This window comes from Muscardinus avellanarius (genome assembly GCF_963383645.1).
Source record: "Muscardinus avellanarius genome assembly, chromosome: 5".
In the NCBI taxonomy this organism is placed as follows: domain Eukaryota; kingdom Metazoa; phylum Chordata; class Mammalia; order Rodentia; family Gliridae; genus Muscardinus; species Muscardinus avellanarius.
Genome location: NC_137790.1, coordinates 116145954 through 116173893, shown reverse-complemented (window position 1 = coordinate 116173893; position 27940 = coordinate 116145954). Strand labels below are relative to the sequence as shown.

General features: G+C 44.4%; 1 protein-coding gene across 1 annotated transcript in view; it reads left to right on the top strand.

The window, feature by feature from the left end:
• The window catches only part of MINDY4B (MINDY family member 4B), a gene marked incomplete at both ends in the record, with an annotated part of 51815 nt that overhangs the window by 9830 nt on the left and 14045 nt on the right, over positions 1 to 27940 (top strand). The window contains 7 exons of the mRNA XM_080696586.1: positions 2860 to 2979; positions 3978 to 4069; positions 6627 to 6792; positions 7687 to 7752; positions 11182 to 11252; positions 13941 to 14013; positions 14588 to 14749. Coding sequence (XP_080552712.1) covers positions 2860 to 2979; positions 3978 to 4069; positions 6627 to 6792; positions 7687 to 7752; positions 11182 to 11252; positions 13941 to 14013; positions 14588 to 14749 — 750 coding nt within the window. The remainder of the gene's footprint in view (positions 1 to 2859; positions 2980 to 3977; positions 4070 to 6626; positions 6793 to 7686; positions 7753 to 11181; positions 11253 to 13940; positions 14014 to 14587; positions 14750 to 27940) is intronic.

The window sequence follows — 27940 nt, the reverse complement described above, 5'->3', positions numbered from 1 at the left end:
TTATATTTTATTTGAAAACAGGATCTCTTAAACCAGCTGAGGCTGGCTTCAAACCTGCGTGATCCTCCTGTCTCAGTCTCCCAAGTGCGGGGATTACAAGCGTGCGCCGCGACGCTCGGCTCATGCTAGCTATCATGATCATCATTAATAATGGCGTGGAAAGCAGTGCAGGGTAAAGAAAGTTGTTCTGCATCCTAGAAAACCAGCCAGGTGAAAAGGGGAAAACCGGACACCGTGCTTGTTTATTCGTGTTAATCAGCCCGGTGTGGTGGTGCATGCCTGTAATCCCAGCACTTGGGAGGCTGAGACAGGAGGATCACAGGTTCGAGGACAGCCTCAGCCATGTAGTAAGACTCTCAGCAACCTAGAGAGAACGTATTTTAAAACAAAAAATAAAACAGAGCTGGAGGTATATCTCAGAGGTAGAATGTCTCTGGATTTATTCCTCAATAGCGGACCTAATAATAATAATAATAGTAATAGTAATAATGATAATATCGATGATGATCGTTGCGGTCATTTTTTAGTAATGTTTCCCATTCCTGTCTAGTCTCCAGGCAACGCTAAATATGCGTCAGGTTAACCAGATGATGAGCGATGTTTGGTGTGACAGTCGATGTCCTGCAGGTGAGATGCCCATTTGGTCACACTGGCCGGGCTCCTAGTGGGACCATCCCACGGCCTCCTGTTCCTAAGCCTGCAGCGGTGCAGCAGGAGTGGAAACTGAGTCCAAGATGGCTATAGAAACAGGAGTCTGGCTCGGCTTACAGAAGTTTTTAAGTTGGATGTGGTTCTAAGCCTTCTTAGTTTCAACAGTCTTCATCTTTCCCATGTATACGTGGCTTTTCCTCCCTTATTCCTGCCAATATCTGGTGTTTCCCATCTGTGTTGGGACTTTCTTCCCTACAGCACAAGATGTTCCCGTGCAAACAGGCTGTGTTTTCACTGAAGGCAATGGCACGCGCACACTTTCTCAGCACTTACCGTGTCCAAAGCCCTTTTCCACATTCCTCCTTCAACAGGAGCTGTGACGTGGACTGAGAAGGCTTTCCCCATGCCTTATTAGCAAATAAGAAAGGATCAGCCATTTTTCCAAGTTCCTGTGGTCAACTGAGGAGCAGAGCCAGGGCTTCTGAGCCCCAAGGTGGAAGTGTGGTCCTGCTGCACCTCAAGGTCATGGCATACCCAGATAGTTTTTAAGTGCACTTCTGGGCCCCTAACATGCGCCTGCCTCGTGTCTTTGGAGAGATAACCTTTTCGTTTGAGAGTGGGAACAGATACAGCCAGGAAATCAACTCCAGCCATGAAGTCAGATGCTGGGCTGGCATGGAGAAGAACATTCCAGATGCATACTTCTCCTGTGTCTCCCCTCTTGAGAAGCCAGTAGAGGATGAGGGGGGGGGTGCTATGTGCACAGCAGGAAAGGTTATCGGAGCTCTGGTGCAGTTGGGTTTGGGGCTGCATTTGTTGACATTGTGCCACTGACTTCAAATGCCCAAGGAGTCCTCTGGGATAGATAGAGCTGGAGGTACTTTCAATTTTCAGTGTCCACTCTCTTGGAATCCCCTTGGCTTCCAGATAGACAGACAGACCAACACACACACACACACACACACACACACACACACACACACACACACTGCTCTGTACTCATCCTGCCCCGGGATGCCCTGGACGCTAATGTGGCTGTCAGCTCATCTTCCCCCCCCCACCCACGCACACACTGTTGCAGGTGATGGGTGCTGTGTGCACAGCTGCTAGAATGTGGGGGCTTTCAGGGCTGCAAAAATGGCCCAATCTAATGAAAAAAATATTAAGTAGCAACTGGTTTACACAAATGATAGAAACCTAAACATGTCATGTGTAGGATCAGAGTGGGGGAAAGTGTAGGAGAATTCCCGCGACCCCAGCTGTCTCTACTACCTGGGTGACTGGGGGGTAAATAACCTCTTGCCTTCGGAGGATAGTAACCATACTTGTTTCAGAGAATTAAACCAATGTAGTGAGTATAAAGTGCTTATTTCAATATCTGGTGCATAGAAATTGTTCAACACATGCTAGAAGCCATTTACCAGCCGAGATAAAATGCCACCTCTTTCATGAAGCCTTCCTGAGTAATTCACTATGAAGTTCTCTCTTCCCTCTTTCTCATGGTACTTCTATGGGTCTTTGAAACTTTCTGTGTTTCATCCTGTACAATGTGTTAGACTTTGAACCTATTTCTATTTCATGCAGTGTCTAGCACAAGATAAATGATTAGTAAGTATGTGACTACGAATGGATTCCGTTCCATGAATTCACCCCACTCCCCCCTCTTTTTCTTCATGAGTTTGGTTTCTATAGACTTGTTCCCATTTTGCTGGAAAGTTCTAAAGACCCTCGCAGATCTTAATGTGCTATAGAGTAGCCAAGAAAACTTCAAATATTGTGGGCCAAGAATGCTCATTTAATATCCCTGAAATTATTACTGCACCTGAGCTGGAAACATGGGGTCCTCTCTGATCCTTAGTTTCTGGCTTGAGAGATAAAAAGCCACGGGTAGGAGGGGCAGGGGCTCCAGAGTCAACAGGGCGAGGCATAGAAATAAAGTGGTCGCATGTGACTGACTGCAAGGTAGCACCCGTGGAGGGGAGACGCCAGGCACAGAAATCAGACATGCTGGGTCTACAGGATGAAGTCGTGCTGAGTGAGCCCGAGGTGAGTGTGCTGCCCACGGTTTTATACAATTAAACTGAGGGCTGAGTGTTGCGAAAATCTTGAGTGTAGACGGGAACCAGACGGAGCCACCTCTATGATTTTACCAAGGGAGGAGCGTCTGGGAAGAATGGCCTTGGGTTGAATCATCGCCTCTCTTTTCAGAAGCTGCGCCAGAGTCTCTTTGGGAACACCCTCCATGTCTTCAGCTATGACTGGAAAAGGGCTTATTTCAAGTTCCGTGACCCTTTTTCTGACCTGGCTTTCGCTCTGGAAGTGGAAAAGGTAAAAGGCACTTGGGAGGGGCCTTTTGTTTGTATGTTTTCTTTTTTGGTACTGGGAATTGAACCCAGGGGCATTCTACCTCTGAGCTACATCCTCTGCCCTTTTTTAGTTTTTATTTTGAAACAGGGTGTCGCTAAGTTGCTGAGGGTCTAAGTTGCTGAGGCTGGCTTCGAAACTGGGATCCTCCAGTCTCAGCCTCCCAAGTACTGGGATTACAGATGTGCATCGCCATGTCTGACAGCTGGGAATCTTTTTAAATTCCTAACCCAGTCTTCCTCCCTGTGTTTCCTTCCCCTCCACATCCATATGAATACATGCTACATTATAATCATATGTAGAAATATGTATAGTTTTAAATTTAACCTTAATTGATAAAAGCCTGTTTAAAACAATGTCTGGGTTATAAGACAGTCCCCAACTCCTGTTTTTCCCATCCTCTTTTGAATTCTAGTTTTCCTGTCTCTTCTTTCCAAGTTCTAAGTATGACTGAAGATTCGTAAAGCAGAAGGGAATCCAGAAATTTCTTTCTGGCTTCTTTGAAATCTCAATAATTCATGTCCTCAACTACCAGTCACACCCAAATTGCACGGGCTAAACAACTAGTTTCTTACCTCCTACAAATCTAAAAGTCTGAGTTGAAGCAGGGGTATAGAGATAGTAAGATGGAGAAGGACATAGACCCCTGAAGCCAGTCCAGAGTCATGAATACAGGGCAAGAGGCAGAGGAACAGGATGTCGATACTCTTGGTAAAGGGGCTCCACAATGAGGATAGTCATTGCACATTCTAGCAGGGCCATGGTACCTACCTACATCCCACGGGGGCGAGAGGCCGAGGAGAGTACAACCTCCCTTCATTAACCCAGAGAGGAAGGGTACCAGGGGGGGAAATGCTACCAAGAAGAACATGTTTTTGTGATGGTGATGCCAGTGCTTCTGCTGCAATTGCAAAGCCCAGCTCCTAGCCCTCACACCTCAATGTTGACCTTCTCTGTTCCAGGGAGGTACCCAGAGCATTCAGATGGCTGTACAAGGATCCATTGTCCAATATTTGCTGTTCACCGGGAAGGAAGATGACAGGAGCTTTCACAGGTAAGAGGACTGTGAGAAGCGTTTTAAAGAGTGACCCATTGTGCCAGACCTTTCATGTGTTCCACAGTCACACCAATGCCTGCGGGCTGCTCTGGGAAGTCAGTCAGCCTCCTAGGAAGCAAGGGCTCTGTCTCTGGGAGCTGCAGCACCAGGCAGGGCTCTCCCGGAGCCACCAGGGGCGTTCAGCTACAGAACAAGGTTGACAGGTGTCATGGTGTCATGCTCTACTGCAGACCACCTGTCAGATAAAATTGAGCACCAGGTCTCAGGTGGGCTTGTCCATATTTGATGAAAAGCTCGAACCTAACAATTCTGGCAGGGGTTGGGGCTGATGAAAAAAACTGAAAAATGAGGGATTCATCCTCCTAGTTCACTAGCAAACAAGAGACAATGTTTGGTAGTTGCTAGTTTCTTTTTCTTTTCTTTCTTTCTTTTTTTTTTTTAATTTGCTTTTGGTACTGGGGATTTAACCCAGGGACATTCTACCTCTGAGCTACACCCCCAGACTTTTTTATTTTGAAACAGGGTCTCACTAAGTTTCTGAAACCTGCCTCAAAACCTGCAGTCCTCCTGTCTCACCCTTCCAAGTCCCGGGATCACAGGATCAAACTTGCCTGGTTGCTCTATTTTTAAAAATCAACTCGGACTTATTCAAATTGACTTTATTCTTAGAAGTTAACAACCTCCTATCTGTAAAGAACCTACATATCAGAGGAGATATAAATCAGTAAAAGGCATATATCTGCCCTCGGGCAAGATAAGTTATCACTCGAAACAGGAACTAAATGTATAATATATTCTAAGGTCAGGATTTGGCAGGTTTCATAGAAGCACAGCCCACACTGGGAATTCCTTATGCCTGTGAGTTCTTGAAGCAGTGCCCTGAGGAGAAACCTGTGCCACGGGGAGAGAAGTGGCGTAGGGAAAGAGAGGCAGCTGGGGATTGTGGCTCCCAGTGCAGTGAGCCCGAGGCCAGGCGAAGAACCCCAGGGTATAACTTCCTGCACGGCCTTCCCCACCTTCAGAGAAGAAAGACGGGCTCCTGCACTTCCACCCCGGCAAGCACTGGTGAGAGGCTCCCCAGCGGAGAAGCATCACCCCTAGTCACCTCCAGACAAGGTAGCTCTGACCTTTTGGAGAAAATTGAAAAGTGAGAGATACTAGCAGTAGCCCCCAAAGCATGTGGTGGATATATCTGCCAAATGAGTAAAAGGGATCCCAGGAGCCAGGCACGGTGGCGCACGCTTGTAATCTTAGCATTTGGGAGGCTGAGACAGGAGGATCCAGGTTCGTGGACAGCCTCAGCTACTTAGTGAGGCTCTTTGCAACTCAGTGAGACCCTGTTTCAAAGTAAAGAATAAAAAATAGGGCTGGGGGTGTAGCTCGGAGGTAGAATGCCCCTGGGTTCTATTCCCAGTACCGCAAAAAAAAAAGAAAAATAATAATAATAATCCCAGGAAATCCAAGCAGAACTCAGTCATGCCCTTGCCACATAGATCCAAAGCTCTCAGCACCGCACCTGGCCTGTGGCAGGTAGTAAGTAGGTGTGAATGAGTCACTGCTGACAGAGACCTGGTCCATGAAGCCCAGGCAACTCACAAGATCCTGCACCCCCTTCTCTAGTTACAGTCACAGCATTTTGTCTCCTTGTACCTTGCTCTGGAATTCTGGAGTTTTCTGCTTCTTTTTTTATGAATTTCTGTCTTGCCACAGAGTTATAGGATTAGACAAATGATCGCCAAACTTGTTAATAACCACTATCATGTGTTTCCTTATAATGACCACTGCTGTCAGTGTTAAATATTTAGCAAGCGAGCAGGGTGAAGATGGACTGATTAAGGATCAGCTCCCATCCCCTGGCAAGGCTTGAGCAGCTCAGAGCGCTTCAAGTCGCTGCTCTGACTTTAAAGATGAGTGACCAGGAGCCGGTTACTTAACCGCTCTTACTTTTTCACCTCTAGGACGGGGGCAATGACTGTGTGTACAGTACAGGGTGGTGGTGGGGACTGAAGGTGGTGCCGTGTGTGTGGTGCTGGTCCTGTGAGTATCAGGTAATGTGGCTACAGATTGGTAAGGGCCATGGAGAGTAGACCTCCTGTGATTTGGAGGGCATGTTCAGGTGGAAAGGACAGGTGCCCACGTCAGTGGCACAGGGCATGAGAAGAGGCATGAAGGTAGAAAGAATATGAAGAATATGTCAGAGGACGAACCCATCTGCAAAGAGGGTTTGCAAAATGGACATCTTAGAAATAAGGGATTTGGGGTTGAGCTTTGAAAGGGCTTGTGTTTGATGGGGTAGAGTTCAGATGACCCGGCCAGAGATCAGGGCAGGATGGAGTTGGCACTCACTCGGGTGAGATTGCTAAGAGAGAACAGGTCCTGGGATGAGGACCGCAGGTGCCGTCACAGCAGAGGAGACTGGGCCTCCAGCGACAGTCACAAGTTGCAGGTTGATGAAGGAACCAAATAGATGCCCCTGTGATCAGATAGGGACCTAAGAATGGAGGTCCCCTGCAAGCAGCGGGGTGACCGTAATCCTATCTGCCTCTGGATGCAGCTTGTATGAGCTGAGCCGGCTGCAGCAGGAGCGAACCCTGGCGGCGGCGCTGGCTGGCATCCTGTGGGCTGCAGGTGCAGCTCAGAAGGCCACGGTCTGCCTCGTCACAGAGGAAACTTACGTGGCCCCGACTCCTGACTACTCTGGTGATGGTTTCACTGAGCGGGTAAGTGTAATGTTGAAATTGATTGGAGTTGCAAAGAAGGTAAACACCAGCCTAATTATCAAAAGCTGCTTTAATCAACCTGCACCTTCAGGCAGGTCTGCCCGACAGTGGGGGAAGGGACTGATGAGCCAACAGAGTCAAACGAGGGAGTGGAAGTATCCCCATATTTAAAGCGGCGGGGGGATTGGAGGGGCTAGCAGTGTGAGAATGCCGATTCTCTCTTGACATCTGGAGTCTCGCAATGCCTGGAGTCTGTCTCATGATATTTGGAGCCTCGTGACACCTGGAGTCTCGCGATGTCTCTACTTCTGGCTTCCAAGGTTCTGCCTTCTGTCCCCACTGCAGGGTCCCGTGGGGGAAGGGAGGGATCCGACCTATCAGTAAGTACACTCCTCCTGTCCTTCCAGATAAAGCACCAGAGCACCCCATCACTGCTCCTGAAATTGCCTAGGGTGGCCAGAGGCACCTTCCAAAGAGCAGTGCCAAGGCTATCAGTGACAAGCTGCCAAAACAAAAGGTCCCAATGTGAGGTTCTCCTAGAATTGACCATGATCAAGAATATCCCCCATCTGAAATCATTATGCCTCCATCTCTAGGTCCACTCTCTTAAAGATAGCTAAATTCCACCCCCTTGGGGGGTTATTTCACTTCTCATGATATTATCATATTGACTCAAAACTAAGGAATGTAACGCCGAAGCAGGTGGCCACTGATCTTCCCGTGGATGTTTTACATGCCGCGAAAAGACGGAATGTTGGTTTCAGCACTGTGATTATGGAATGAAACAAACAGAAAAAAAAAAAAAAAAAACCTGAGGAAATAACATGAGTTGACATCTCTTAGAGGTCCCTTTCATCTTCCTTTTCATTTTTATCTTCTGTCCCTGATGTATAGCTCCAGCTGTTTGAATTTTCCGAGAAAGGAGCCACTGAGAAATTCATCTGTGATCACTTACAATGTGTAAGTGTTTAAGGGTTGAGATAATGCCTTCCTGTTGAATTGATCTTGTGGGGATCTTCTTTCCTTCACAAAGCAACGTTTCTAATGACGCTTGTTAAGAAAACCAGGTCATTTTGAGGGCTAAGAAAGGGCAGAACAAGAGGAAGAAAAGCCTGCCTCTCCTCCCCTACAACCTAGACAGAGGCCAGATGACATGGAGACCCGCTCACAAACGCCTCACTTTCCTGCCTAATCAACCCCGTAGAATGATACTTTAGAGGACATATACCAGGATTTCTTTTGTGGGGAGCAAAAATGTGAAAGTATCCTTTCCTCATCTAATGGGTAAAAAACAAAAATGGTAAACTAAGCAAGGCCCTCGTCCAAGCTGCCAAAAGGACCATCACACTGACTTCCAGTAAATGGCTTCTGGCCTTTAAAAGGTGGCTCCAGTTCACCTCTCCTAACAGGACCTTCCACACAATGTCCACCACTGCATCAATCCCTCCCCGCCCCACCCCAGGCTGGGAGGGGACCAAGTAGCAGATAGCAATGGCAGGAAGTGGAAGATGCTTTATAAAGACTCATTTGCAGAGAGAGAGAGATGAAAGCTGATTTTCTGAAGAACCAGAAGCCTACAATGTGAAAAAAAGACATAATTTTTTTTTCAGTATTGGGGATGGAACGCAGGGGCATTCTGCCTCTGAGCTACACTCCCAGCCCTAATTTTTATTCTTCACTTTGAAACAGGGTCTCACTAAGTTGCAGAGGGCCTCACTAAGTACCTGAGGCTGTCTTTGAACCTGCGATCCTCTCGTCTCAGTCTCCCAAGTATTGGGATTTTTTTTTGTGTGTGTGTGTGGTCCTGGGGTTCCTGGAAACCCTTCTACCTCCGGGCTATACTCCTAGACCTATTTATATATATATTTTTGGAAACAGAGTCTCTTAAACCAACGCAACTAGCTTCGAACCTGCGCGATCCTCCTGTCTCTGCCTCCCAAGCGTGGGGATTACAAGCGTGCGCCACCACGCCCAGCATAGTATTGGGATTATAAGCATGCGCCACCACACCTGGTTAGAAGAGGACAATTATAGGAAAAACATTGACCCTATATAACATTAGAGTCCACGGAGAGAGGGATGTGGTCCATGAAACCCACTGTTCCGTTCCCTTTGAAGGCTACAGAGACAGAAAGCTTGGGCATGGGTTCCCAGCCACACTCCAGCCATGGTCTGGGTTAAAATGTTTGCCTCCAGCCTCACCCCCGCCCCCGCTTCGTTACCACAGTCCTAGAAAACAAATACACCTATTAGGTATGATCTTTGGCATCGGCCCACACAAGATTGTGTTTTTTGACATTTGAATCCATGAATGGCAAAAACTTGTTTCTAGAAAGTCCGGCCACAATGAACCTCTATCCTTGTGTGTCTGGGCTCACAGGAAGGAGGTAGCTGCCTCCCCTCTGCCAAGTTAGGTAAATATGACAGGCTGAATAATGTTCATCCTGATCCCAGAAACCCTTGCCTGTTACCTAGGTGACAAGAGGGACTTTGCAGATGTGATCAAGGGCCTCGATGTGGGGATTATTCTAGATTGTACAGATGGGCCTAATCATCACAGGGTTCCCTACAAGAAAAAGAGGGAGACAGAAGAACTAGAGAGAATGTGAGGAGGGAGAAAAGGTTGAGTGACACGGGGCTATGGACCAAAGGGTGGCCACGGCTTCCTGAAGCTTGGAAAAGGCCAAGAAACGAATCTCCCTCCCCTAGAGTCTCCCAAAGAAGCATACAGGCTTGCTGTCACCTCAGTATTATCTATTGAGACCGGGGTTGGACTTCTGACATCCAGAGCTGGATAATAAATTCTTGTTGTTTTAAGCCAGCAAGTCTGCGGTACTTTGTTACAGCAGCAATAGAAAAGTAATACACAAGTGCTTTCCAGCTTGCCTCAGGCCCCACTCTGCCCGTTTCTCTCCCACCCTTGCAGTGCAGTCATTTGAACTCCTGTCTGGCTGCTGTGGTACTAAAATTTATTCTCCTGCCTGAGGGTCCTGCCTGCTGCCAGGTGGTAGGCAGCAAAGTGGACAATTAATCCACCAAGTGGAAAACAACAACAGTACATGCCTTTAACAGAAGCCTTCCTGATGTCATGCCTTTAAAGGGGAGGTTTTGCCAGGCATGGTGGCTCACACTTGTAATCCTAGTACTTGGGAGGCTGAGACAAGAGGATCGCGCAGGTTTGAAGCCAGCCTCAGCTACTTAGTAAGACCCTGTTTCCAAATAAAATATAAAATAGGTCGGGGAGTATAGCCCGGAGGAAGAAGGTCCCTGTGTTTCATCCCCAGTACCACAATAAATAAATTAATTCATTAAAGGGGAGGTTTCAACCCGGGGATATACAAACCAAGCCTGGTAGTTGTTTCACAGCAGGTAGAATACTGAAATAAAGCCAAGAGAGAGCCAGCTAAGGGTGTTGAGGCAGGCTGGATGTGATCCTAGAGATGGCAAAATACCCTCAGGAAATTCTAAACAGAAGAATAACCTGGCCAAGGACAGAGACAGAGAATGCCTTAAAGGGGGACAGATACTAATATTGCTATGAGTTCTAGAATGTTCCAAGAACAGAAGCAGGTACCATACATTCAGTATTTTATGTAACTTTTTTTTTTTTTTTTTTTTGCTGTACTGGGGATGGAACCCAGGAGCATTCTACCTCCGAGCGACACCTTCAACACTATTTTTTTTTAATTATTCTTTATTTTGAAACAAGGTCTCACTGAGTTGCTTAGGGCCTCACTAAGTAGCTGAGACTGGCCACGAATCATGATCCTCCTGTCTCAGCCTCCCGAATGCCGGGATTACAAGCGTGCATCACCACACCCGGCTTATTTCATGTTACTTTTAAGACAAACCCAAGAAAGGTTACTTTTTTAAACCTTTTATTGCAGCTAGAACTAAACAAGAATGGAGCTCAAAGAAGTTGACAGGTAGGAAGTAGTAGCGCTGGTTTTGAACGGAGAGACCTGCGTCACTCCAAAGCTATTTCTACAGGGCCCCTGGGCTCCCCTGTGTTTAGCGGGGCACGGAGGAGGGGCTGGGCACGGCAGGCAAGCCCAGAGCACTCGAGGGCCGGGGCCAGGAAAGACGCCGCGGCTCAGGTCAGGAGTGATTTGAAGAGAATCACCTGGTAAAAGTGCAGGGAATAGAAAAGAAGCCAAAGACCAAAGATGGAGATGGAAGGATCCATGAGCAGCTTACAGCAGGAAAAAGGGGGCCACGAGAGGGGAGCAGAGTGGAAGTGCGGAGACAGAGGGCCACATCCTCTCAGCCGCTCAGCAGCGGGGCCCGAGGACTTCTACTGGGCTGTGTATCTTTGAATTCACACGCACGGTACACATATCTGCACTGTTCTTAGACAAAAAGAATGCTTTTCTTTTCTTTCCCAAACAGTTCAAAGGGGAAGGGAGTCATGGAGTCATCCTGTTCCTTTACAGCCTGATTTTCTCCAGAACAATCAAGAGGTAAGTGCTACACACGCCAGCGCGTATTTCCTACCGGCTTGAGGTCACAAGAGCGTTGTGCTCTTGGGATGGAAAATATTCACATCCTCATGTTGGTGCCACTTCTCCAGTGGACACTCATCCATTTACAGGTCCTTTTCTGTGGTGGCTCAGCCACGTGAATGGGCAAGGAGATGCCATTAGTCAAGTAAATACATTTGATTATTTAGATCCAAGATAAAATGGATCCTCAGACATTTATTTCATCTCTGTGATGTGCAAAGCCAAGAAGGCAAGTGCCAGGTTCTTGGCACTGTGGAAGATGTAAACTTTTGGGAAACCCTGAAAGAAAAAAAAAAAAGAAAAAGAAGAAAGCAAGCCTTTGAGAATCAGAGAAGGAGGCAAAGGCTCCCAGGGGAAAAGAATTGTAAGCACTGATGCTGGGCGTGGTGGCACATGCTTGTAATCCCCGCGCTTGGGAGGATGAGACAGGAGGATCGCACAGGTTCGAAGCCAGCCTCAGCTACTTAGTGAGGCTTTCAGCAACTTAGTGAGACCCTGTTTCCAAATAAAATATATTTTTAAAAAAAGGTCTGGGAGTATATCCCAGAGGTAGAAAGCTTCTGGTTTCCACCCCCAGTACCACCAAAAAAAAAAAAAAAAGAATTGTAAGCATTGAAGCAGTGTTCTTAAAACTTGTCTTTTATGGACTACTGTCACATTTTTATAGTCTAATATTAATTACTGGACAATTTTCTTTAAATCAATACACATTTAAATATCAAGCCGAGTCAGGTGTGATGGTGCACACTTGTAATCCCAGTGACTTGGGAGGCTGAGACAGGGGCATCACAGCTTTGAAGTCAGCCTGAGCAACTTAGTGAGACCCTGTCTCAAAATAAAAAATAAAAAAGGCTGGGGGTGCAGATCAGTGATGTAGTGCTTCTGAATTCAATCCCAGTATATACATACATACATACATACATACATATATACATACATACATACATACATACATACATCAACCTATTCTTATGCCAGGCTCTGGACCACAGGGTATGGGATGACGTAATAAAATAAACGCTCTTGAGACTATTCCTGGTCTCAAAGAGGGGAGAGGAGAGAGGGCAAGAGAACCAAACTCCCCAAACAAAATCAGCTCTTCATTTTATTACAGGTCTACAGAATTAAGTCTGAGTCATCTAATCATTAATTGTCTCTGGCTAAAGCATAGAATACAGTTTTAGGAATGCTTTAGAGGATAAGTTGCTATCTGGCGGTTGTGCAGGTGCACAGAGGTTGCTGTCTTCAGCTCCTCCTTGGGACATCTTCCACACTTAAGCAAAACAAGCAAAGGTGTAGTAAAACAGAAGGAAATAGCTTAGATAGTGAAGGGGCATCAAGGTCACTGTCTTCAGTTTCTTCCAGAAAGGCAGTCTTCTGCCAAAGCAAGCAAGAAGCTATAAATTTTTAAGCCAATATTTTTAGACTTTAGAACAGTGTCCCATATCCTGTTAAACAGTAATATTTTCCCCATTAATATTTTCTTAAACATTAATAAGCAAAAGATAAAATTTATTAAACACATCACCATTAAATTTTTAAATGCTCATATCTATACCACCTAAAGTCATGCCATCCTTCAGGAAACACTGCCCTGTGTTATAATGTAGGACCGAAGTGGGGCCATGACAGGCTTCATCCATACAGCAGGCATGCTAGGCCTAAGTTCCAGTGTCTCAGGAATACAACTAACAGTTAAGTGCCAGTTTTGGCACCTGGGTCAGGATGAAAAACTCCCAACCAACCCCAGGAGGCACGAACCAAATGGGAGGCACCAAGTATCCTGTCGTTGCTTGTGATAACAGCAGTAAAAATTCCTTTTGGTCTAAAGATAACTCCTTTGTAAATCACAGCCCAAGTGACTGAAATGTATAAAACTGCCTTGGAACAAAGACTCGGGGTCCTTGTCAAGACTCCACTGCATTGGAGGGACTTGGGCCCTAGCTCGAGCTAGTTCCCCTATTAACCCCTTCTTGTTGTTTGCATTATTGTGTGTGGTGGTGGTCTCTGTCACCCTGGGGTTCTGGACTTTGAGTATAACAATAACAGGTACTACCAGATACCAAGGCACATACTCATCTTGACCCAAGTCTTTAAGTCTCATTACAAGATGAGCTGGGTAAACTCCAGTCCTGTGAGTAGATTTGTTCAAGAACTCATAAACAGCTCCCATATCATTGCTTAGCACCTCCCCGGGTGCCAGCAGCAATCACATTCCACCTGGACCGTATACAGTCAAGGGTAGGAACCCAACGCCTGTCCCTTGCCCTACCTCATCCAAAAAATGGGCTCAACAGTCATTCAGGTGCTTTCCATTTGAACAGTCTGTTCATCCCTGCCTTGGGCCATCAGTCTCTGGCGTGGTCATGTCTACCAGCCTGAGCTCGGCGTCCCTGGCACACAGCACAGTTTCCCTAACGAGCCCAGCATCCTCCCAGAGCACACAAGGATTCCAGAGCAAGAGATATCTGTATCTTCCCCTCTCCCTCACCATTTATCACACTTCTGTAACTGCATCTATGGCTCCCCATCACCTCTGCAGCCCCAGTGTCGGAATGTGCAGGGCAGTGACTAGTGAGACCACTTGACTGCTGCTCTGCCTGGTGCCTGGTCTCATGGCTGCTGTTGACTTCTCCCATTCTGCAGGCTTCGGGAGGATCTGGACGTCACCACCACTCAGCTCTTACGACCACACGCTGGAGGCTTCCTGTGCAGGCAGGTGGGTGGGAAGACTCTGCCTTCCTATTGCAGAATTCGAATTAAGTTCATTGTCTAAATAAGTGTTCAGCTGCTCAGCAAAGAGTAACCAAGTTATCTTTGAAAGTCAGAGCAGATGCTACCCTGAGTTATCAGGATCTACCTTCCAATTTCCATTACAGTCCTCTCTACTTCTGAGAGACCTGCATCCCTGAGATCCTACAAATATTAGATAATATCTTGATAAGACTCACCCTAAATCCCTTTTAGGAATCCCTTATAGGAATAAAAGTCCTATAAAAACATACTAGCCTCATGATTCCTAAATCACAACAATGCAAACCAGTGTCTAAAAGAAATGGAAAGGCAGGAGAGATAATAGGATGAGAGGTGGAGTTCTAGGGTAAAGTCCAAGGGGGGGAAAAAAACCCAATAAACTATTGTTTTGACTGCCCAATATTTAAGACTTTTTTTAGAATTATGTATTGCAAGATTTAATTCTTTTCAGTAAAAGAGTCATTTTATGATTTTTTTTAAATTAAGTCCTCGTTTCATTGCTACCTAAAATGTAAATATCTGTAAAATATGCCATCCAGGCAGTTCTGAACATGATTTTAACTGGAAGAGCAAGTCCACATGTCTTCAATGGCTGTGACACAGGAACATCTCAGGAAACATTACATGGCGTCCTGGCCCGCAGTGACATTGGCTTTCTGCAGTGGGGTAAGGACACCTCCGTGGGTGACAGTCTCTCACAGGTGAGTATTCTGCGTTCTCAGTTACATCCCAGTGTGCCAATGTCGTGACAACGATTTAAGTCTCCTATGAAGGAAATTCAAATCTGAGCCTCCTTGCTCCTTTTCTGCCTTTCTATATATGCCTTTGACTCAACACACACACATACACACACACACACACACACACACACACACACACAAAATATATACACACATTCAGGGTCTAAAGGGAAATATCCAAGTCTATATTGGATATACATTCTATATGTAAAATATTTAATTTTACACATTTTAATGTATTTTGAGTATAAGTAGCATATATGTAAACTTTTTCTTAAATAGTAAAAGGAAAGTCTCTTTTCATCCCCAGGAAGCTACAGGTCCCCTTCTCAGAAATAAATACTGTCTGCAGGTGGGTGTCCTCCTCACGCTTCATGTATGCAAATAAATGTATATATTCTACACACCACTGAAAGCTTTCTTAAAGAATACCAGCAGGGAAAAAGGGGCCCCACTTATGAAATTCCTGTCAAAAATACTTCCAGCTCAGGGGATTTACAGCCTTTGACAATCAGCAAGTAAAATGTGCTGTTGAAAAAGCACAGCCAGAGAATTAAGTAAGATAAGATTCTGCAAAAACAATAGGAGGGAGAACAAGAAAGCCTTGCCCCAAGCCGCTGCTGCTGTGATCTTTTCACAAAAGTCTGCATCCTGAAACTCAGGGAAGCCGAGGCAGATTTCACGTAAACAGCACTTTTCTCCAGTGGCCGTGGAACCCACTGGAATGTGACACTCCATCATGGCACCCTGTGTCCAGGCTCCCCAGCCCCCGCTGCACAAGAGGCCCGCTGCTCAGAACCTGTCCTACTCCTCAGCTCTCCAGGTGCCAGCTCGAGATTTCCTCCCTGTGCACAGGGCTTCGTGCTTTACGAGGCCCCTGCATACCCATAACTTTGGCCACCTTCCCTCTCCTGCAGTGGTCACAAAACCAGCCTCTCATACATACATGTTTGTGACATCAAGAAAATAGAGTCTGATGCCGCAATATTGGCATATTTTACGTGCCACGCAAAATGTTATTTTGTATGCTAATAATAATAGAATTTGAGCTGGGCGTGGTGGCGCATGCTTGTAATCCTAGCATTTGGGAGGCTGAGATCGGAGGATCGAAGTTCACAGACAGCCTCAACTACTTAGTGATACCCTTTTTCAAAATCAAGAATAAAAAATGGGGTAGGGGGTGTAGCTCGGAGGTCGAATGCCTCCGGGTTCCATCCCCAGACCCGCAAAAAAATAATAATAATAGAATTTATAAGCTATAAAATACTATTATTAGTGTGCTTTACACATTTCCTTATTGTTCCTTGAGTTCACAATCTGGGTTCATCATACCAAAAATAAATAAATAAATAAATAAATAAATAAATAAATAAATAAAGTGAAATGGTAGATAAACTAAAGGAAATTAATCCAGTCCCATGATCCAGTGCTCAATCACCTGGTGCTCAGTCCCTTCAAAAATGCTTTCTTCTCCAGCCAGGTGTGGTGGTGCATGCTTGTAATTCCAGCATTTGGGAGGCTGAGATGGGAGGATCGCGGTTTGAGGACAGCCTCAGCTACTACTTAGTGAGGCCCTTTGGAACTCAGTGAGTCCCTATTTCAAAATAAAGTATGAAAAATAGGGCTGGGGGTGGAGCTTGGAGGTAGAATGCCCCTGGGTTCCGTCTCCAGTACCGAAAAAAAAAAAAGATAAAGAAATGCTTCCTTCTCCTTTTCTTCCTCGTCTAAAGATCCGATTCTGTTCCTCTGAAGCCTGCTCTCCTCACTGGACACGATCTTCATGTGTCAATGCGTATCTGACCTTCGCTGCATTCAGTGGATGCAGACAGTGGTTCTATTATCTGAATGTGAAAGATGCATTTTGAACGTATCCTGGACCGAGAAGGGACTGGTTATTGTGATAAAATCCCTAAGCACTTTTTCCAGATAATTTTGGAATTCATCTTAGAATTTCATAAATATATAGAAAGGAAATAAACTAAGCCCCAAATGGGGGATTTGTAGATTTCAATTTACATATTTTTCTTTTCCTTCAATGATACACGGTCTCTTGGTGTCCATAGTCTAGTATTCTGTCTCCATCAGAGCCCAGTAATATGAAGATTCAGCTTGGAAAAAGATGGAGGAATATATGCCTAGTTTCACAATCATTTTAGTGCTTTTTCTATCATCACAAAGCTCTTAAAACATTAAATAATTTGCAATCTTTGTCCCGTCTCTACAGTGCCTCTTCTATTATTTGCTTGATTTTTTTCCCTTAATTCAGCTCGCTTTTAAGATTTGAATCTAACCTTTTCTGCATCAGTAGTATAAACCATGGGCGTAATGAGCTAACTGCTTTTTTTTTCTAATATATTTAAATAAATTACAACACTCCTATTGTTTGACTTTTTTTCAATTGACTCCCATTTAGAATTTGGATCTAACCTTTTCTGCAGCCGTAGTATAAACCATGGGCTTAATGTGCTAATGGATTTTTTCCTTAATTCATATTTTTTTGAAGATTTAAAGAAGTTTATTAGAAAGATAGAAATACAGAAAATAGACGGATTGGGAAACTGTCCCCAGGGATCTTTGTTAGACCCCTGGGAATAATTTCCCAAAAACTCCCCAAAGAAACAACTACAAAAACAACAACAACAACAACAAAAAAAAAAAAAAAAAAACAGAAAAAAAGAAAAAGAGGAAAAGATAGAAATACAGGAAATAGAAATACAGCTCCATGCCAAAATGGCATGGAGGGGTGACTCGAAATGAATACACCCCTTAATTCATATTTAAGTAAATGAGTATTTGGACTCTCTCTCTCTCTCTCTCTCTCTCTCTCTCTCTCTCTCTCTCTGTGTGTGTGTGTGTGTGTGTGTGTGTGTGTGTGTGTTACTAAGGATTTAAACTAGGGGCATTCTACTTCTGAGCTATACCCTCAGCCCATTTTATTTATTTATTTACTTTTGTTTTGAATTAGGGTCTTTCTAGGTTGCTGAGAGTCTCACTAAATTGCCAAGGCTGGTCTTTAACCTATAATCCTCCTGTTTTAGCCTCCTAAGTACTGGGATTACAAGCTTGCTCCACCACACCTGGTAAGTTCACTCTCTGTGCCACCAGCTTTCCTGCCACATGCCACCAATAGGCACACATGCTACACTGATAAACTGGAAGGAGGTGAGCAAGTTCCCAAAGCATATGGAAAACAGCCTGGCCCGGGATCAGCAGAGCTGGCTGGAAGCCCTGCCCTACCTCTTGACTCCGGCCTATTCCTTACCCTCACTGAGCCTAGGTCTTCATTTACACCCTGCAGCCATGGGATTGAATAAATAGCAATGAAATCATGAGATTTCATTGAAGCCCATGGGAGCCCAAATGCTGCATGCATAAATAAGGCTTTGTGACCGATGGTGACTAGGACTAGCATTACAGTGCCTTATTCAGCTCACCCACTCAGCATCTCCTCATCGAAGCCTGTGTCCAGACACAAAGAGAAGCCCTACCACAGCCATACATGGATGCACGCTAATGTCTATAGAAAGAAAGGGGCATCACATGCTGCGCAGGGGGAATGTCCACGTGGCCGCACCCTGGACTCACTGGGAGAGCTCTACTATCAATGCCTGGTCATCCCCCCATACTGATTCAGCGTCATGAACATGAGACTTTTGCAGCAACACCGGGTCCCACCTGGCTAATACATTTTTTAAGCAAGGAGCCCTGCATTTTTATTTTGCAATCCCCCCTTCACACACAAATCACGTGGCCATTTGTGCTCCAGTACTGGTCTGGGGAACACCTGGGTATCAGAAACCTCTTCCAAAGCAGGTCTTCTCAACATGCTGCTAAAACCTTGAGCTGTGTAACTCTTTGCTGTGTTTTTTGTTTTGCAGTACTGGGGACTGAACCCCAGGCTCATTCTGCCTCCAAGCTATTTTTTATTCTTTAATTTTAAATGACCTCACTAAATTGCTTTGAATCTGTGATCGGATCCTCCTGTCTCAGCCTCCCAAGTACTGGGATTACAAGCATGGGCCACCACACCCAGCTTACTCTTTGGTGGTGGTGTGTGTGTGTGTGTGTGTGTGTGTGTGTGTGTGTTGGGGGAGGGATCCTGTGCCCAGAAGGTTCTTTAGCATCTCCAGTCTCTACTCACCGTATACCAATAGTTCCACCCCTTCTCCCTCCAGTGTGACAACCAAGCATGTCTCCAGACATTTCCAAATGTCCTGGGGGAGGTGTACAAAATTGCCCCTAGCTAATAATTATTACTGTCGCCGGGCATGATTGCGCACGCTTGTAATCCCTGCGCTTGGGAGGCAGAGACAGGAAGATCGCACAGGTTTGAAGCCAGCTGCGCTGGCTTAAGAGAGCCTGTTTCCAAATAAAAATATATATGAAAATTAGGTCTGGAAGTGTAGCCCCGAGGTAGAAGGGCTTCCAGGAACCCCATTACCACAAAAACTATTACTGTCAAAAAGGGGGATTAAATCTCTAGGCTTAGCTAATTAAACCCACAGTGTGCAGAATTGGGAAAACAGCTATCTTAACTGGACTTGCCAGAAAGTAGCAGAGACACTGCCAGATTTTTGTTCCTTTTTAACATTTACAAAGCTATGGGGATAAGTTTCAGGCTTTATCTTAAGTGGAAATTGAGCAGGTGTTTGCAAAATAGCTTCTAAGTTGCCCTGAGAAACGGGACTGTATCAAAGAATATGTCACCAAAGAGAGAGAATTCCAGAACTCAGGCCAGAGTCTGCACCTCACAGGGATCCAGCGCGACTGTCTTTTTCTGGACTGCCTTTCTTTGTTGAAAAGTCAGCTCAGACCAAGGGAGCCGCTAAATCACACTCAAGAAAATTACCTGCGGCACCTAAAATATCCTCTAATAATAAAGAAGGTGGCTGCCAGGACCTTGAAGTCAGTCAAGAAGCCAAAATACAAGGTAAAAAACAAAATCTTCCCTGCCAAGAAAAGGGCAAAATGCACCAGACCGTCTACGGGGCCACAATCCAAAGATCTTGCGCACACGTATGGAGAGTAGGGCAGAGGATAGAGAGTGCCCCGTGTAGCTTTAAAATCTACAGAGAAGTCACATGTGTGGTGCTTCCAGCTTTTTGGGAAGTGACTAATGTGGCTTTTCATTCTTTTTTTGGACTCAGTGTTCTCTCCCCCTAGGGAGACGCCTATGAATCCTGCCCTCAGTGAAAATTGTCTGAAATTGTACACTAATGGCTTGAAACCTGAGGCTGTTTATTATGTTGTCTTGATGCACTTGCAGTTTGGTTGCAGAAAGAAAAAAAAAACAATGTATTAAAGAACGAATGAGGGCTGACGGTTAGTTTTCTTGCTTGTGCTCCCGAGATCTATGAATATGTTAAACATATGCATATCGAGGTGATTTTACCTGAAGGCACTTTTCTTTATCAGCTTATTATTTGGGAGAAAAGTGATTCCTAACTCATTTATGGTATTGAAAGAAATTCATACACATAGAGATGGTAATAAAAGCAAATGCACGAGGAGCCTTTCTTTTTCCCTTGTCTTGCTGAAGCTGAGATGCATAGAGCATCTCCTACATGCAGGCTTTCTATTGGTCACTTGCAGTGATACCTTATTTCGTTTACTCCCCAAAGTTGTAATCACTGCTACTTTAAATCCCATCTGTTGCTTAGTCACTATTCATGTTAGAAAAGAAAAAACCTGAGTGAGGTATAAGAAGATGCCCAAAGCCACCAGCTAGGTAAACAGCACTTCTGTCTTTGTTTAGAGCTCTCTATTATTCTGTCCACTGTGCCATGCTGCTGGCCGTTATCATCTTTTCTCATTTTCTGAAAAATTGGGCTGGGCGTGATAGAAGTATATAAATGCCAGTTCTTGGAATTATACTCAGTGCTTTTTATATTATTATTATTATTATTATTATTATTATTATTATTATTATTATTGTGTGTGTGTGTGTTACTAGGGATTGAACTCAGGGGCATTCTACATCTGAGATAAACTCCCAGCCCTATTTTTTATTCTTTAGTTTGAAACAGGGTCTCACTAAGTGGCAGAGGGCCTCACTAAGTAGCTGAGGCTGTCCTCGAACCTATAATCCTCCTGTCTCAGTCTCCCAAGTACTGGGATAATAAGCATGCACCACCATGCCCAAGAATATCAGTGTTTTTTGTTGTTTGTTTTTTGGGGTACTGGGGATGGAACCTGGGGACATTCTACCTCCCAGGTACACCCCCAGCCTTATTGTTTAGCCTTTATTTTGAAACAAAGTCTCACTAAGTTGCAGAGGGCCTCACTAAGTAGCTGAGGCTGGCCACTGTGATCCTCCTGTCTCAGCCTTCTAAGTACTAGGATTACAAGCATGCCTCACTATGCCTGGCTTCTATCAGTGCTTTTTATAAACTAAAATAGATTTATATTATATAGTCTAGAAAACATCCGTTGCAAGTGCACTGACAGTAGTCTTGAATATTTAGCTGGTAGAAAATCATGACCAGGTTTCCAGTGTCTGAAAGTTGTGTTCAACAAACTAGAACCTCACCATTGACATCTAGGTTAGACCAATCATGAATTTACGTGGACTCAACTGCAGGACTTGGGGCATGCCCTCTCTGAAGTGTTTGCCTCCCTTAGGCCCCTGGTCTGGCAGGTCGCATCTGTCAGGTTCATGAAACTTCTCCACCTGAGGAGGATGTGCTCAGTGGGACTTCTGTGCTGCACAGAAGACCCATCCGATCTGACCACAGTGGACCCAGAAGTCTCATACTGCAAGTATCTTAGCATAGAAACTTAACACTGTCCAGCGGCAGAAGTTCCCTCAGGAAAGAGCAGGACGTGGTTCAGTACAGTGTCTCTGGGTTGAAGACCGTCCGTAGTCACTGCCTTTCCTGTCTGTCCCAAAGAAGCATGGTGACTCCACGGAGCGTCCAGATTTGCAACTGGATATATGAATGCTGTATGGGTATTCAGTGGCTCCTACCTAGCATGGGCGTGATAAATTTGAATATTATATGTATGTAAGGATAATAAAAATCCTAATATAAAAAAGGCCTCTGGATTAAAAAGAAACCCTACGCACTGCTTGACAGCTGGGGTAGTGCTGTCAAGGTGAAGCCATCCTGTAATGCTGCCTCGTCTTCCCTACGTTGATCTTTCTGCAATAAAATTGCAAAGATTACAAAAACACACATCTCGCAATTCCAATGTCACAGCCCGGTGGGTGACGTTTTTTTTAAAAAGGATAGAGTTCTCATCAGATGACACGGCCAGCCCCCCCAGAGCCCGCCAGACTGACAGTTCCTGCAGGACGTGCCAGCTCCCCACGAGCTGAGGCGCTATTTTGAAGCCTCCCTGTTACTTTTCTATTTGAAGGTACAGGTTTGATTGTGAGGTTCCAATACCTAAGTGAGAACATAAAGCAGTTTGAGTCTAACACCATCTGGAAAACCTTAGGAGGTTCACATTATCTTTACACCTGCCGCTGAGAAGAGAAATCAACTCTGATTTTTAGAAGGGACTGGAGCCATTTAGGTCTTGCCAGAATGGCTCCCACAGCAGCCCTGGCAGCATGCGCCACTATCCCAGTGGGACCCTCCTCCCTCCTTACATGTTCCCTTTTGAGAGCCTGATAGGATGGACTCCAACCCCCAAAATACCAAGTGATTAGCTTCGCCCGCTGCACTCTGCCGCTAAGTCATGGAGGTTGCGCCCTGCAAGCGCCGTCCAATTTGTCTTTACAACGTACCTGCAAACTTCGAGAGAGAAGTTACATGGACTCTGTGATCCAGGTGGCAGAGATGAGAGCCAGACCATTAACAGTTACGCACAGAAATTGTCACCAGGAGTCGGCAAAGAAAGCACAACACCTTCCTCCTGTTCTGATTACCAGCCTGGGGCCTTGGGACTTGCAATACCGAGCTCATTATGCACAAGCGTGTTCTAAGCAGCGTTGTTCTAGATGGCATAGAAGAGAATTACAAGGTATCAATTCTTGCCCTTTAGTGTGTAGAATTTGGCCATCCTCTTTCCTGTCCTTATCATTTTACACTGGCTTGAAGGACATAGGTTATGGAAGACTTGATTTGCTGCATGCACTACTGAAACAACCAGGCTTGTTACACAATGAGCGAACCTCAGGAGAAAGGTATTTTATTTATAGCACCACTGTCTCACAATTTAATTTCCTTTTTTACCATGGCAACATGCACAAATTCAGAATTGGTGGAATCTCACCAATAAAACATATTTGAATCCTGCTTTCGGAAAAGGGGGGTAGCTGGTAAACTGTGTCTATCCAAAAGCAGCACAAATGTTTAAAATGAAAAATTTCAACCCAATTTCTTCTGTGATGGACTAAGTGTGTGTGTGTGTGTGTGTGTGTGTGTGTGTGTGTGTGTGTGTGCGCGTGCGCGCGCGCGCGCGTTAGAGGGTGCTATCTGACCAGATTCAACTGGAAGATACTTCCTTTTTGTTTTTGCAGGACTCGCCTTAAACCAGGTGTGTTCTTAGGGCTATCCTCAGTCTCCTCCTTGGCGTTCATGGCCAAAGTGCCCTGAGGGTCGTGGGTGACATTTTCCTTCCACAGAAAGCTCTGTGGCCAGCACAGCACTGCCTGCTCAGTGTGAGAGCTGTCTGGCCACTGCAGGGAGCCGGAGGTAATTGTGTGTTGACCACTTCATCTTCCTCCTACCAGAGCAAAATCCTGAGTAGCTCTGAGTTCAGGAAAGAAAGTGACTGTGCTGCTGCCTAAAAGTCACCGTAGCATGTTGCCAGCACCATGTCCCGGTGCCAGGTGAATTTAGCCTGCCTTTTTACTTTTAAATATACTTTACTGGTGCATTGTAATCATCCATCCTTATGAAGTTCCTAGTGAACGAGACATACATGCACACAGCTCTTGATGAGTTTCTGCTTTACAAATATTTTGCAAAAGAATATTTCATATGTGCATATTCTGTTTCACCCATTCCGACATAATTTACGAGGTCTTTCATCAATTTAGAATGGGTAAGAATATCCATCTGAAGTTCAAACGGAGTGACATTTTATTACAAACAACAGCCCTCAGTCTCCTCATTAGTGTATCCAAGTTTTCTAACGTTAATCATTCCATGTCCTGCATATCACGTTCTTTTGTGTGTGTGTGTGTGGTACTGGGGATGGAACCCAGGGGCATTTACCTTCGAGCTACATCCCCAGCCCTATTATTTATTCTTTATTTTCTGAAACAGGGTCTCACTCAGTTGCAAAGGGCCTCACTAAGTGGCTGAGGCTGTCCGAGAACCATGATCCTTTGGTCTTTGCCTCCCGAATGTTGGGATTACAAGTGTGCACCACCACACCCAGCCTATATCATGTTCTGATTGATATATAGTAAAGAAAGCTTCTAAGGAAGAAGGCCTGAGAAAGAGAGTACTTATTTTATAACTAATGAGTGGTTACCGAGTTATTTGGAACTTGGGTTAGATCCCTGGTACACGCGTAGGGCTGCATCAGCGGCACATTCTGTTTGATTCTGCATGGTATGCGTGTTGTGTGAGATGGTCATGTTATTCTCGGCCTGGAGGGGCTCTTTCTGCTGTGAGAAGATGACTACCTACTGTGAGCATGTCCTGACTGAGGTGCTACCTATAAAACTACTAACTAAAGCTAAGGTCATTTCTTTAAAACACAGTAATAGACTCTTCCCAGGATAGCTAAAAGTGAATGCTTACAGACGTAAGCATTTCTGATTCACCCACTCAGCCTCAACTGAAGAATTTAAACCCAAGAAAATGAAGAGATTTGAATGGAACTGTGGATAAATCTAAATGTCAGTTTATTCACCTTTAAGATTTGGGGTTTACAAAACCCACGACCATTTTTCAATGCTGGATTTTCCATAAAGTAGAATTTGCTCCTGAACAAACTGTACAACTCAGAGGATGAGAAGAAAAGAAGCAAAATGACAGCACTGGATCCTTTTACTACAGAAAGAAACAAGCTGAAGTGTCAGGAGTGCTCCTTGGCATTGAGAGAAAATACAGGCTTTGCCACAGTTCGCGTTTATTTATTTGATAGAAATAATGCTTTTACCAGCATTTGGGAGGCTGAGACAGGAGGACTGAGGTTCGCAGCCAGCCTCAGATACTTAATGAGGCCCTTTGCAACTCAGTGAGACCCTGTTTAAAATAAAAATTAACCTCACAGAACCACGCTCCAGAGAGGAGGGGGACTCAGAACGGAGCTCAGAACCTGAGAGGAGATACGCCAGCCTCATGGCCGAGGACACAGCAACTTACTGCTGGCGGCAGTGGCGAGTTCACCAGACAGCTCAGACCAATGTACTCAACAACCCACCAGGCTCCAGAGAGGAGGGGTGGACAATGAGCTAAGCACACCCTGCAGGGACTGAGTGGAGATCAAAACCAGAGAAGAAATACTCCAGCCTCACGGCAACATGACAGCAGTGCCATATTGACAGCAGTGGCAGCAGTGAGTTCACTACAACTCCATCAGGGCACTCAACAAACATGAGTCAAATAGCGGCCCCTAGAGGAGAAATCCCAGTACTGCATTCCCAGGGACTTGCGCAGATAGTCTCCCTGGGTTGGAGATTTTTGCAGTCCAACCCAGTGGGGGAGTGGTGGTGGCAGAGATATCACACTATAATCACAACTCCCCATGGGAGAATGCCCAGCCTGGCAGCCCCATGGTCTAAAGCAGCCACGATTGACTCCCTAGGTCTGAGACTCTGCGATAAAATACAGTAAAGGAGTAGTGGTGACTGAGATACCACAGACTCAAGATCCAGAGCACCCTAAGTGAAGTCATAGTGGCCCAGGGAAGAACCCAGAGAAGGCACAAACTTCTGAAACCATGGGAAAGAGAAATAACAATGGAGCAAAGAATGCCCACAACCCCACAACATCAGAACCTGATAACACAGAAATTCAGAGATCTCTATAAGATCAAATCAGGAAAATAACTGTAGAAATTATAGAGGATTTTCAAAAAGAATTCAGAGAGAGTCAAAAAGAGATAAAGGATGCAATCAATGAAGTAAAGACCTCAATTCAAAGTATAAACAACCGATTAGACCACATAGAGAATAGAATCTCACTTCTAGAAGATGATCAATCCAAAAATGAAAGCATAGTTTCTAATTTAGAAAAAAAATTTCCAACAGCAGGAATCTGACATTGAAGAAATATGGGCCCATTTTAAGAGAGCTAACCTAAGAATAATTGGAATAGAGGAGCAAAAAGAAGGTGAAACCAAAGGGATCAACAATCTCTTCAAGGAAGTAATAACAGAAAATTTTCCAAACATAGAGCAAGAGGTCAATACACAGGTCCAGAAAACTTATAGAACTCCCTTTACACAGGATCGGAGAAGAGGATCCCCACTCCACATAATTGTCAAAACGACTAATGTGGAAGCCAAGCAGAGAATCTTAAAGGCAACAAAAACAAAGGGCCAAGTGACATTCAGAGGCAAACCAATTAGAATCACTCCAGACTTCCCAAACCAAGTCATGAAAGCCAGAAGGGCATGGAGTAACATATTCCGAACTCTGAAAGAAAACAACTTCCAGCCAAAAATTTCCTACCCAGTAAAACTATCTATCAAATTAGATGGGGAAATAAGAAACTTCCATGACAAACAGAAACTGAAGGAATTTATGTCTTCAAAACCAGCACTAGAGAAAATACTCAAGGAGATTAACTGCAAAGAAGAAATAGGTAATACATGCCAGAACCAAAGAAATAAGATTTCCCATCCAGCAGACAACTAAGCAAAGAAGAATAAACAGTATCTCAAACAGAAATAAAATCTTAACATGTTAGAAATTAAAATTATCTCTCTATAATTACACTGAATGTAAATGGCCTCAACTCCCCAATAAAAAGACATAAAGTGGCAAAATGGATTAAAAAACAGAATCCATCCATCTGCTGCTTACAAGAAACACACCTTACAAGTAATGATAGGAACAAACTCAAGGTAAAGGGCTGGAGCTAGGTAATCCATGCTAATGGAACTCAAAGACAAGCAGGAGTAGCAACTATGATATCAGACAAGTTAGACTTCAAACCCAAATTTATTAGAAGAGACAAAGAAGGTCATATTTTACTGGTAAAAGGAATAATCCAGCAAGAGGAAATTACAATAATCAACATCTATGCCCCAAACATAGGGGCAGCTACTTTTATAAATCAAACTCTTTGTGACATGAAGTCACACATAAATCCCAACACAATAATACTGGGAGATTTCAACACACCTCTCACAACACTAGACTGATCTTCCAGACAAAGGGTCAGTAAAGATGCCTCATAACTAAAGAACACCATTAACCAAATAGACCTGTTGGACACATATAGAATATTTCACCCAACTACAGCAGAGTTTACATTTTTCTCAGCTTCTCACGGAACCTTCTCCAAAATAGATCACATCCTGGGACACAAAATGAGCACTAGCAAATTTAAAAAATGTTACATACTTCCCTGTGTCATTTCAGACCATAATGGAATGAAACTAGAAATCAACTATAAGAAGACCCAGAGAAACAACATAAACATGTGGAGACTGAACACCACACTTCTGAATGAAGAATGGGTCATAGAAGATGTAAGAGGTGAAATCAAGAAATTTTTAGAAACAAATGAAAATAAAGAAACAACATATCAAAACCTCTGGGACACCTTGAAGGCAGTATTAAGAGGAAAATTTATAGCACTGACTGCTCACATAAGAAAAACAGAAAATCTTCAAATAAATAACCTAATGACACACCTCAAAGCCCTTGAAGAGCAGGAACAATTGAACCCCAAAGCCAGCAAAAGACAGGAAATTATTAAAATTAGAGCAGAAATTAATGAAATAGAGAATAAAAAACAATACAGAAAATCAACAAAACCAAAATCTGGTTTCTTGAAAAAATTAACAAGATAGGTAAACCACTAGCCAACCTAATGAAAAAAAAAAGAGAATCAACCCAAATTATGAATATAAGGGATGAAAAAGGATAAATTACTACTGACAGTGTAGAAATCCAGAGAATTATCAGAGACTATTTTGAAAAACTATACTCCAACAAAATGGAAAATCTGGAGGAAATCGACAACTTCCTAGATAAATACAACCTTCCTAAACTTAGTCAATAAGATATAGAACACT